Source organism: Crassostrea angulata, chromosome 8 (assembly GCF_025612915.1).
Source record: "Crassostrea angulata isolate pt1a10 chromosome 8, ASM2561291v2, whole genome shotgun sequence".
In the NCBI taxonomy this organism is placed as follows: Eukaryota; Metazoa; Mollusca; class Bivalvia; order Ostreida; family Ostreidae; genus Magallana; species Magallana angulata.
In genome coordinates this window covers 42,349,203-42,361,658 of record NC_069118.1, presented here as the reverse complement: position 1 = coordinate 42,361,658, position 12,456 = coordinate 42,349,203, and the positions used below count along the sequence as shown (strand labels likewise).

Sequence of the window (12,456 nt, the reverse complement as noted above, 5' to 3'; positions counted from 1 at the left end):
ATTCATGGTGTTTATTCTATAGATTGACATCTTAGAAAAAAGATTTGGTAAAATAAATTATATGTTGACGGATTACTTTTCACGCTATAAGCTCTAAACCAAGTAGACCCTAGCTGACGAAAAAATCCGTAAAAATCACATTTTGCTAGAGTTTTCTGCCTAGATCTGTCAACAATGTTAGATATCATTTAAACATTAATTAATTGACGATTGATTAAATTCGAAATAGCTTCTGTCTCTAAATTTAAACCGGTTTTAGTAAAAGAAAAAGAAAAATTCGCCCGGGGGGGGGGGGGGGGGTCAAAACAAAGAAGATATAAGCATACCTGAGATCCTGGTTAATCAGAAACTTCGTTTTTCATTTTACTTTAACAGAATCGAGTTTCTCAACATTAATCATTTCTATCTCTCATAGAATACATATATTACCGTTCTAATTGCTTATTATTGGCATTGTTTACAACAGCGATGTAGAGCAAAATCAATACAGGGTATCAAAAACGCTTTGTTGAAGTCGAACCAATATTGTAAAATCCGTATTATGACGTAGTGCGATACTCGGACTACTTTAATAAATAATACTTTATTCCTTGTAATACATTATAGAGATATATATGACATTTGATTATGATTTTTAGAAATTATGGATCTTTGGAAGATATTCAATATAATATAAACTGTATAGTTATACATGCCTGCTCAGAAAATATTCCGAAGCTTTCACAACTTTGCTGATGAAATTGTTGATCTCTATTCTATTAAATATTGTAAGAAAGAAAAAACAACAGCAATTAAATAAAACTGAAAGGATGATATATCACCATGAAATACACTTACAATTATGAATTAAGTATAATAAATTGGTTAAGAATTAAATTATCAGACTGAGTTAACTCTTAATTTCTTCAAAGATTAATAAACATTTTTTGTGTGTGAAAGAAAAAGGAAATATACCTACCGCAAATGGAACAAGAATCACCGATAAGCTAGATGCCTATTATGACGTCATTGCTTAGTGATGCGTCACGTGTCTCAAAATTACAAGGACGGTAACTCTTACATGAACATGTACCTATTGTCGATTATTCCCCTTCCTAAATATTGATTTTCCCCGCCCCCTTTTTAACCTATGTAGAAGGAGTTGTATAATTGGATTCGAATAAAATCAAACGATTTTTCAACCTGCAAAAATTGCAGGTACCTTTCAGAGAGGTTTTCACCATTGTTCGTAGGACTTCAACGCACTGTACACATGGTAAATAAAACAGAAGTGTATGTACAGATCACATAATTTTTTCAAGAGGGGGTCATTATATATTTTTTTTATTTACTTTTTTTTTTGGGGGGGGGGGGGGGGGTAAACTATATCAGAGTTTTTTTTCGATATTTGAATATACATGTACGTTAATTCACTATGTTGTACTTTGAATTTTTCAAACGGGGTAGTGAAAATATTTTTTCTAATTTCAATTTTTAAAAAAAATCATCTATTTAGAATGTAAATCATATTGGTAAAAGTTTAGCTTTTTTAGTTATTGCCAACCAAGGGTAAAGGTCCACGGTGTTTCTCTATTCTGTTGATATCTAGCTGACGAAGGCGTTATAGCTGAAAACCTTGACTTTACAACAGTAATGATTGTATAACATTGTGTACAATGCGTATATGTCACTATATGCCATGTTTTAATAAAAATGGGGTGTCCAAGAAATACATTCATTAAGTAATTTACAATGTGAATTCACTACGCCTGATTTTGCTAGAGAGTAAAGGGGTACCCACTCCCCCAATCCCCTCTCTAGATCCGCGCATGCAAGTTCGGGGGATTTTTCATTTGTTATATTACTGATGTGAGAGTTGTTTCCCTTGAAGATCTTTGAGGGGAAAAAATGGAGGACGAGTTACACTTTCCAAAGTAGGCGATATTTTGTTAAAAATGAGCACATATCGTGCCACTGAGAATTATGTGTATGAAACAGACGAATGTATCGGGCGTGGCGCCACTGGCGATGTATACAAAGGTGTACACAAGGTAAACGCAGACATTAAATATTTCTACTTTCAGTTTCACTTGAAACTTAAGTTAAACTCTGTTTTTAAGACATATTACATACTAGCCTTGTTCAGTTATCTTTAAATGAATAAATACATGCATCTTCACTGTTTAATTTTTATAAACTGTACAACTATTTCAACGAATACTTTTTTTTTTTTAGAATTGTATGTACTACTGTACAATACAATAAATACAATTTAATTGACAATGTAAGCAATCGCTCACTGTATACATGCACATGGTTTAGTGTATAGATAAATCAAACAAAATTAAGCCTTTGATAGTTTCTCATGCCAGAAATTTTAAAAAATAAGCTATTAGGCATGTACCTTTGTATTATGCTCTTACAATCGTACGTACATGTACATGTAGGCAATTGAATATGCATAGGTGGCAGGGGACAGTTTTTTTTATACAATTCATTGTAGCCAAGGGATGCATGTCTTCGGAACTCTATAACTAGAATTTCCTCAGTTCCCATTCAGCACAAAAACCTTTAATTCACTCTTTATAAGGCCAATCACCAATTTCTGAAGAAAATTACTACTCAAAACCTGTAAAATTCTCTACATACTGGTTTTTATGAGATTTTGACCCTTTCATATTTTGCTAATTTTTCATGATTTTTCAGCTATTTAGACCTCCCCCAGCTAAATCCCTGCAGAGGGTTGACCTTCCGTACCGCGTGCATGTTGCACTATCACATGTCAGAAACTTACTGGTGTATAGTTTACAATGTCCCATCCACCTACTTTTCGTGTTATTTTACCTCCCGTCTGTAACTTGCAATTTCACTGTGTAAAGTCAGAACAACAGTCACAGCCGCAGGTTTCGCATTTTACTTCTGATTCTCATGTACCTAACATAAGGGGCCTACATATTGCATATCAATTTCAACATGAGACACCCCTATAACTAATGATGATCATTAAAAATCATTTCATGAATTTTAGCAACACTTATAAGCCTTCAAGTACAGCAACTCTCAATTTTACAAAAATATTGACGGGTACTTTATTCGAAACTGTCCCTTGCTACCTTTAACAAACACTAACATTCTCTGAAAAGTCATCTTGTCTTAAAATTAAAATGCTTATGCTATTCTGAAAAAAAGTACATCACATTTTGCCAATTCCATTGAGGTTTAAGAAAATTATGGCCATTTAAGTGAACCCACCATTTCCACTTTCCTCTATTTAACACAGATTCACAGGGCTCTCCATACATAAAGCATCTTTACCTAATCTTTTAGAGGTCAACTGTTGTTCAACCTCCTTAAATAAGAAACCTTATTCAATACTACATACATCTGCTTGATATTATCATGATAAAAGCATCATATCACTTAGAAATACCTTTACATGTAAACCCTCCCCCTATCTTTTGATTTTCACAAGAAGCATTAGTTTGAACACTTTAACCAAATATTATGAAACTTGTGGCAGTTTCCTTGAGTCATTTCTTACACGTATTTGAAAACAACCATCACTGATATTTAAAATTGATCTATTTTGGTAAATGGATGATTTGTAGCATTTTTATTCACAAAAAGTCATGTCGCCCTACATGTGATTTCTTGTTTTCATGAAAAACTAAGCCTATAATCATATTTAGTGGATATCTTATATATTCTGGTTTATAGTCTCCTTATAACTTTGCTAAATTAGTAAGACCTACAAGTGTGATGTGTGCGTTTAACTAAAATGAAATTCAGACACACCCGGGTACCTGGGGACGGATGAGAATTCCACAAAAAATGTTCAAATTTTACATGTTTTTCTACATTTTTGATCCATATATACAATAAAAGGGTAAAAAAATGTTGTTTTTTGTTCATTTCAAGAGTAATTATCATAGCAGATGTTATTTCAAGGTCAAATGTACATTTACATATCCTACATGTAATGATAATGGAGTCCATTGGAAAGAGGGGGTGGCTTTTTCAATTCTGTAAATACATCTAAAATACCATTTTTTGATAGGAAGGAGCAAAAACCTGAGTTTTTTGACATATTGTATACTTTGATAACTGCATTTGTCTACATATGTAAAGTTCATTTGAAATAAAAATATGCTGTTTTAAAAAAATTGGGTGATATAAGTCATGTGGATTAATGTTATTTCATAAAATCAGACAGCAAAATGACTGCAAATTCATAAATTTAATGATTTAATTGATAAAAACTGTTTTAAAGTATTTATTCTTATCTCAGTAATTAATTTAAGCCTATTAATTGTCATCAGGATAGGAAATACCTACTCTCTTAGCCAATTTACTCTAGTGGTGGTCATTCTACACATTTAAGAGGGAGTTACTCCCCTTGAATATTATAGCTAATAAATCATGTCATGACATCTATAGCCAAGAAAATCATCGGTTTATCCATTTTCACAAAATGTATTACTTATGGTACAACATCTACTCAAAATTACACATAAAAGAGAAATATAAAAATACCATGTAGTCTTGAAGGTGGCAGGGGACAGTTTTTTATATACAATTCATTGTAGCCAAGGGATGCAATATGTCTTCGGAACTCTATAACTAGAATTTCCTCAGTTCCCATTCAGCACAAATACCTTTAATTCACTTTTTATAAGGCCAATCACCAATTTCTGAAGAAAATTACTACTCAAAACCTGTAAAATTCTCTACATACTGGTTTTTATGAGATTTTGACCCTTTCATATTTTGCTAATTTTTCAGCTTTTTAGACCTCCCCCAGCTAAATCCCTGCAGAGGGTTGACCTTCCGTACCGCATGCATGTTGCACTATCACATGTCAGAAACTTACTGGTGTATAGTTTATAATGTCCCATCCACCTACTTTTCGTGTTATTTTACCTCCCGTCTGTAACTTGCAATTTCACTGTGTAAAGTCAGAACAACAGTCACAGCCGCAGGTTTCGCATTTTACTTCTGATTCTCATGTACCTAACATAAGGGGCCTACATATATATATATAATATACTTAAAGTATTCTTAGAATATATCATGGGCATATACTGGATCAAGTAGACTGTTATGATGGACTTAATGTGAATTTATATTGCACACTTTTATTGCAATTAATGTGTTTAAAGCATTGCATTATATTTCATGCTCAAACAGTTAAAAATGTCAGTTGAAAATTCAAGTTAACGTGGCTTTTCACATGATGTGATTATAGAATTTAATAAGAATAAAAATGTGACATGATAAATCCTATATGATTCTCATTTCATTGATGCAGATAGATGTCAACTCAATAGATGAAAGTAAATGTTTGTATCAAAATATTGTAAACATTGCTTCTAAAAGTCAAATCTATTCACTGTCGTTTCTTCTTTAGAAATGCAACTGTCAAAACCACATCACACGCTAAGTAACTATGATCTTCTATACAGTAATATCATTTAGTTGTTTGAAAACAAAGACCCATCCTTATCAAACTCATTGTTTTTTTTTTCCAAAACAGAAGGAAAGTGCCAAACCAATCCTAGTGATGGAACTGTGTGAGAAAGGGAACCTGCTGGAGGTCCTAAGGGAGCCCAGCAATGCCTTTGGTCTCCCAGAGGAAGAGTACCTCAGATTCTTTAGTCATTTAGGTGTGTATGGTGTCAAATTATCTGCTTTACATATACTGGTAAGTGCACTTGGAATATTGTAAAACAAGCAGTTTAAAATTATACAGTTCATATTCTTGTTGAGGACAAGTTTATGTACTAAATATTTTGGAATTGAAATGTATTATATTAAAATAATAACAGTTGCAAAATAGCTATACTCCCTGTAATAGCTATGATCAGAAATGCTTTTACATGAGATATTTCACAAGGGAGGGATGGAGGCAGGGTAGTCTCTAAGACAGGGGGGTGGGGGGGGGGGGGGGGAATTCACCCGTCGATAATGCATGCCTTAATTATCCGGCTATTATTGCATTTCAAACACAATGTATCTATAAGCAAGACCCCCAGACCCCCTTCTACTTTTTTATTTCTTTCTTCTACTTCAATTTTTAGAAACAACCCTGGATTGAGGTGTTACAAAAATCATGAGGGATAATTAAAAAAGATATCAAGTATCAAACTATATCAATATTGAGTAGGATTTAGTAATCTGTGTTTGATTTTAGCTTTCTAGATAATTGTATCAAAGATATGGCACTGAAAATTGCATATATTTTATTTCAAAATGATATGAAAATTTGTATTATGTCTTATGTATATGTTCATTAGGCCAAAAAAGTTAACGATTAGGTATTCATTAACTGCTTCATGGTTCCAAATCTTATAACAGTATAATTTTGTAAAAAATCAGTTGAAATTTGAAATTTTTGCAGTGTCTAGCATGAAGCACCTTCGTCAAAATGGATTCTCCCATCGCGATATAAAACCCGGAAACATCTTAGTGTGAGTGACAGTGTGCATAGCAGATTACGGACGGCAGGTATCATACAAAATATTCCAAAAATATGGCTCTCCAATTTATTTGATGGTGATGCTAGAATAAGAGTATGAAGATTTTCATATTATTTTTTTACAAACAGTTATGTCTACAATATCTCTGACTTTGGGACAACTAAACCTCTCAAGGATGGAGATTTCTTCCAGTCTTTAGTCGGTACAGAAGAATACTTGGTAAATACATTTTATATTGATGACAGAGTTCTCTAAATTTTTTATCTAAAAAATTAAACTGCAATTTTCACTTGAAATCCATTTTCTTGTACTCTTTATAAGTACCTTATAAACAACAACAAGCAATAATTGGAACCATCACTTAAAAGTGTCTACAATAAACAAACACTTGTACATCAATGCATGCCTTCTGGTCATTTTCTTTATTAGTATTATAGATGCAGTATTGAAGGATAAATAATTAAAAATTTCAGCATCCGAACATCTTCAAGGCGGCCTTCATTGAACGCCACAGACCGCAGGAGTTTGACATCTCTGTAGACTTGTGGAGTCTGGGAGCCACACTCTATCACACCGCCACTGGGAAGGTTCCATTTCAGCCGTTTCATGGGAGCGGGGACAAACATACCATGTAAGCTGTAATACCATCAATCCCTCCTATACAGTGATTACCATAAAGAATACCCCCACTCCACCACCCCCACACCGTATAGAGTGACCACCAATAGAAAAATACTTTAACCCCCACTAACACCTTTAGTAACTACCAAGAAAATATACCCCACTTCCAGCCCCTTACCATGCACACCACATCTTAGAGTGACTACTGCAAAATACCTCTACCCTAGCTATCACTTTCACATTATACAATGTCCACCACGAAAACTATCATTAGACATCTCCAAGGCTTTTGCTAAGAAAGCCATGATTGTTTTAGATCAATATCTACAGTCAATGATTTAAATTTTTTTCTGTCAATTTCCAGGTTTCAAATGATATCTCATAAAGAATCTGGAGTGATATCTGTTGAACAGACATCTGCCACTGGAGATATCATTTGGTCTAAAGAGTTACCCAAAACCTGCAGGCTATCAAAGTAAGCGAAATTTTAAATTATTATATAGAATTTGTATGAGAGCATGACACTTTTTTTTTTAATATGTACATGCACATGTATTCTTCCCTTGCTAGAGTGATTATGGGGATCAAATAAAATCACTCATTGTTCATGTTATTTTCTGAAGATCTGCATAAGAGGTCATAACGTGTTTGACTGATCATGCATTGTCGAGTGATTTAAAGTTATAAAGAGTAACTTGCTTTATCCAATCAAAATGCATGTTATAACTCACAGCTAGATTTAGTTAGGTATCAAGTAAAAATCTCAACATCACCTGTCAAACCTAGGGTCAAACAATTTTAATTAAGACTCAAGTACTGTATACAGTGTTATTTTTTTCGCCCCGTGTAATTTTCACCGTTCTTCACTATGTCCTGCAATTAACAATTTCTCTCCGTCTCTGTCTCGCCCAGACACACTTGTGTTTGAAGAGATATATTGGAGACATTAGAATTTGCCGTGTCTTGAATTTGCCCACTGACAACTATGGCAAATGGGGCGAAAATAAAACGGACCAGGGCGAATATTTCCCTGTATACAGTACTAGTAAGTAGAATTGAAGACAATGAAAACAGTACATGTGCTGATCAGCCTCAAACCATGTTTGATTTCATCCACAAACAGTGTTTAATTTCATCTATGAACAGTGTATAATTTCATCCACACACAGATACCTCAGAGATACATTGACCGAGTTGTTGGTTCGTCTGCTGGAATGCCACATGCATTGGAAGTGGACTTTTGATGACTGTTATTAAAAGTTTACTAGTGTAGACAAAAGTGAAGCTGAACATATTGATCTCATGATCAGAGTTTGTGATGTAAAATCATAATTTTCCAGTATTAGAATGAACTACAGTTACTGTAAATGCTCTTGTATTATCATTGTCAACATTTTTAGTTTTCTGTAAAGTATAAACAACAGTACACCAATTATCATATATGTAATTCCAATATGTATTTATTGAACCATGTATAGAAGTTAATGTAGAAATAAAACCCAAGTGTGTTTAGCTTAGTCATAAATCAATTTAACAGAATGATAAATATTGTATTTTAAAGGTTTTCTGAGTTACTGAGGTGCGATTAGGAGCAGACCTACACCCACATCAAATCACAATGCTTCATGTTTCACAACCAGGACCTCAAGGAGTCTGTTTCTCTGGAGGAGCCAGTGAGGTCCTACCCAGTAATCTCAGCGGAGATGCCTATTGTGGTGTTACCTCTCAGAGAGGGGACCTCGCTACTACAAGGATACCAGTGGACTCTAAAGTCAACCTAATTAATGGTAATGTGTTCAAATTTGAAGACAATGTTATATTAAACATTAAACTTTCTTTTAGCTTCAGTTCACTTTAAACCTATCTTTTGTCATATTCTAAATCTGACTAAAACACCAAGTATAAAAACAATTTGGTTGCTTTTTTTTTGCTGAATTGAATCATAAATTTGAGAGTGAGGACAGTTCATCGCGTGATGAGGACTACCGTGCGTCTCTCTCCACTGCAATGATTCTCAAAGCCATCAGTCAGGCAACGTCAGCGTTAGGGTTGTTGAGTAAATCATCAAGACACTGCTGGAACTGATTTTTGTCTTGCAGCATGATCAGTTTGTCAACAAGTTTGTTGTTAATGTATAAATATGTCAGCAAAGATTTTTTTTATTTTAGTAAAGTTATGCATTTTTAAATGTTAAGTGCTTTTTTGGCCTAGTGACCAACAGGAAGAAAGAGAATTCGAAGCGAGACACTTGTAATCATACAACAATAACCAAGATGAGATAGAAATACATTTTGAGTAATATTCTATAACTTATATTAGTAAATTGAAATTGTTATACCTAGAATATGTCAATAAAATACCAAACTAAACTCTCATCATTCGATAATAACCAAGATGAGATAGGAGTACATTTTGAGTAATATTCTGATAGTAACTTGAGTGAGGAAATTGAAATTGTTATACTTAGTCAATAAAATACCAAACTTTATACATGGAGTAAGCCTTGGCGTAGTTATTGTAGCCACCCTGAGTATAACACTGACCTAGAGAGACTCGACAACACATCCTTTAAGTGAGCCTCTCCCTCCACATTTGAGTTCTCATCTCCATGCAGTACCTGTCGATTGTCTCCACCCTCTTCATTTTGATTGACAGCTGAATGAGCCGATTAGGACTCCTGCGGAGACCAGAACTGACCTTTTGTTCCGTTCGCTTTGCCAATGGAGTTGCTGTGACTTCCAGCTGAACTGGAATAACAAAATTAAGATAAAACTCTGTTTGATCAGCTTATTTATGAAAACATTATAATTTATCCTGTAATGATTATACAGATATATAAATAATTATTATAATACAGAACTACATTTTTGTACCATGATTTTCATAAATTTATACTATATTCTTCGATCAAATGTGCATGCCTCATCAAATTAACCTGTTCATCCAATTACAATTGAGCAGCAATTTATTTGCAAGTTTGCCGGCATGATAAACTTTGTTGAGTTTGAGATATATCACTACATAATACAGGTACTCATAAAAAATATATAAACAAATACAGAGACATATACATGTATAACAATGTATACCTCCCTGATAAATGTAAAAAAAAAAACAACTTAGTTTAAAAAAAAAAATTGAAATAGTGTTTCTTTTCCTTAAAATATGTCAAATCTAAAACTCATTAATGATTAGATTGCATAATATTATTGGGTGGTTAATGAGAAACCCAGCCAATATTGTATGAGAAGTCACATCGTTCATCAATTAAAAACACCGAGGTACCGCCCATGTTTTCTTGTTAATTACCCGAGAAATCGCATTTCAAATAAACCAGCTTTCTATTAATTCAAGATTAAGACGAAGTGTCCTTTTACCCTATAGGCCCTAATACATGTGCGTACAATATAGGATGAATCTAACATTAAGCAGTTAAGAGAAATTTACGTAGAACTCACCGTTCAGATGGTGCATCAAAATTACTCGATTCAGGGACGTATAACTGTTATACGTCCCTACTCTAAGTATATACGGTAAAATTTAAAAGCCTAACATAAGAGATGAATGTTATTTGCAAGATGCTGTTCAATGCTGATTTTTTATTAATCACCCGGCAAAATGATGCCCCTTCTTTCTTCGATGCATCCTACCGACCGAAACTTCTTATTTCCCTCTAATGAAAAGCAAAATTAAATTTAAAATGGCGCGAAATTTATTTACGGGATGCACTGCAATACACACATGTGGATCGGAACCTGTAACTCGGGGGGGGGGGGGGGGGTAAGGCCTTTTTTGGCAGAGATATACATAATGAATGAGTCGAACATATTTTACATGTACAGGCCTACTACAAGATTACAAGATTTAAAGGGGGGATGCGCACCCTCCTGGTAAGGAAAATGCGTGGATCATGTTGTAAGAATCCATTTTAGTCACGATCCCCGTGCGTTTTTGTTTTTGTTTTTTTTTTTTTTTGGTAAACAAATAATTTTACAAGTAGCAATAAGTGTGCACGTGAGCGTTCATCGCAATTTTTTAAAAAAATATACAAATCTGTCAAAATCAAAATTCTTTAATTTCTCCTTTATTCTAGTCTTTATTTTAAAATTTTATTGAATTAAAAAGGCTTGAATGGAATTCAGTTATGTTTAAACACAAACAACGGAAAAATTCTTGACTTACCAGAATTTTGTTAAAACAATGTACGATTTTAAAAAAAGCTTGTAGATCTAATACATTTAATCCCTTTAGGATACATCTTCCCACGTCAAAGATTTCTGTAGAGCAAAGAGGATCAGAAACTCTCGCCTTTGGAAGATGTTTATGAAAACGTTTGAATTTCATTAGCTATCTATATAGAATTTGAAAGAAAGTTAAAGACCTTACCTTTTTGTGGCAAGTTACTTCTGCTCCGAATGCGACAACGCCCTCCCCGTTCGGAAAAGCCGTGTGATGGGAATGTTTACAAAATTTCAAATAACTGTATATCCATTTGATAAACAAAAAATTATTATTAATAATATGAAATTCGTTCATGGAATTATGTAGTGGAAATGTTCATTTGCTTATTTGTATTTTACGTCCATCTCAAAGTAAGGTGCATGAGCGACAAGCGCGCTAGGTTGCTGTTTTTTTGTACCAGATGTCTAAATGACCGATTGGTTAGCGCTCACTGTAAGAAATTTGGTTCCGCATGCAGGTCTTGAGTTCACAATACATCACGCTCAATCTCAAGTTGATGAGAAGATAAACGGTATATACTTATAAAATGTGCATATACAGTTCGTATTGGTTTTGTTAAGTATTCTTGTACTTCAAAATTATTACATACGTGCTTATACATTATACATTATGGGGAATGTTCAAAGTAGCCATGATCTTCTTGTATAAACATATTGGTCATACAGAGCAGTAGTTCATATCTAATAATACACTATAATTTCAAATATCTGCATTCTGTTTAAAATATTATATAATATTTTTTTCTCCGGCCAATTTTCTTAATGACATTAGTTATAATTATCATAAATATATTTATATATAAATAATGCATTTTCAGACGTCTTCGCACTAATGTGCATGTGTATGTGCAGCTATTATACATGTCTATGGTATTTCATGTTATTAATTTGCAAAGATACTAGTATACATTTTACATGTACATGCACCTTTATTTATATTTACAGATGGTATTTGACTTGCATAAACAAAACAATAATTTGATAGATTCTCATAGCACTGTATCTTTTTTCCGCATTTTTAAAAATTATAATATATTACTTACACTTGGTTAACAAACTTATTAGCTTTACTTATTATATCGATTACTGATGAATCACAAAAAGGGAGAACAACAAGTCAGAATGAGGTTCGTTTGATG

The 12,456-nt window shown here is 33.4% G+C and overlaps 1 protein-coding gene across 1 annotated transcript; it reads left to right on the top strand.

The window, feature by feature from the left end:
• The first annotated feature begins 1,934 nt into the window (after window positions 1-1,934).
• On the top strand, window positions 1,935-8,857 carry LOC128160980 (inhibitor of nuclear factor kappa-B kinase subunit epsilon-like). Its single transcript, XM_052824256.1, has 7 exons — window positions 1,935-2,030; window positions 5,513-5,642; window positions 6,377-6,446; window positions 6,584-6,674; window positions 6,929-7,086; window positions 7,441-7,551; window positions 8,638-8,857. The coding sequence occupies exons 1-7, from the start codon at window positions 1,935-1,937 to the stop codon at window positions 8,663-8,665; spliced, it is 684 nt and encodes a 227-aa protein (XP_052680216.1). The 3' UTR covers window positions 8,666-8,857.
• Window positions 8,858-12,456: the final 3,599 nt, after the last annotated feature.

What these genes read in the sequence shown, in the direction of transcription:
- LOC128160980 (XM_052824256.1), top strand. Translation starts at nt 1,935, where the DNA reads ATGAGCACATATCGTGCCACTGAGAATTATGTGTATGAAACAGACGAA. An exon ending in CAGATTCTTTAGTCATTTAG is followed by an intron (nt 5,643 to 6,376) that starts GTGTGTATGGTG and finishes AAATTTTTGCAG; the next exon opens with TGTCTAGCATGAAGCACCTT. An exon ending in AAACCCGGAAACATCTTAGT is followed by an intron (nt 6,447 to 6,583) that starts GTGAGTGACAGT and finishes TTTTACAAACAG; the next exon opens with TTATGTCTACAATATCTCTG.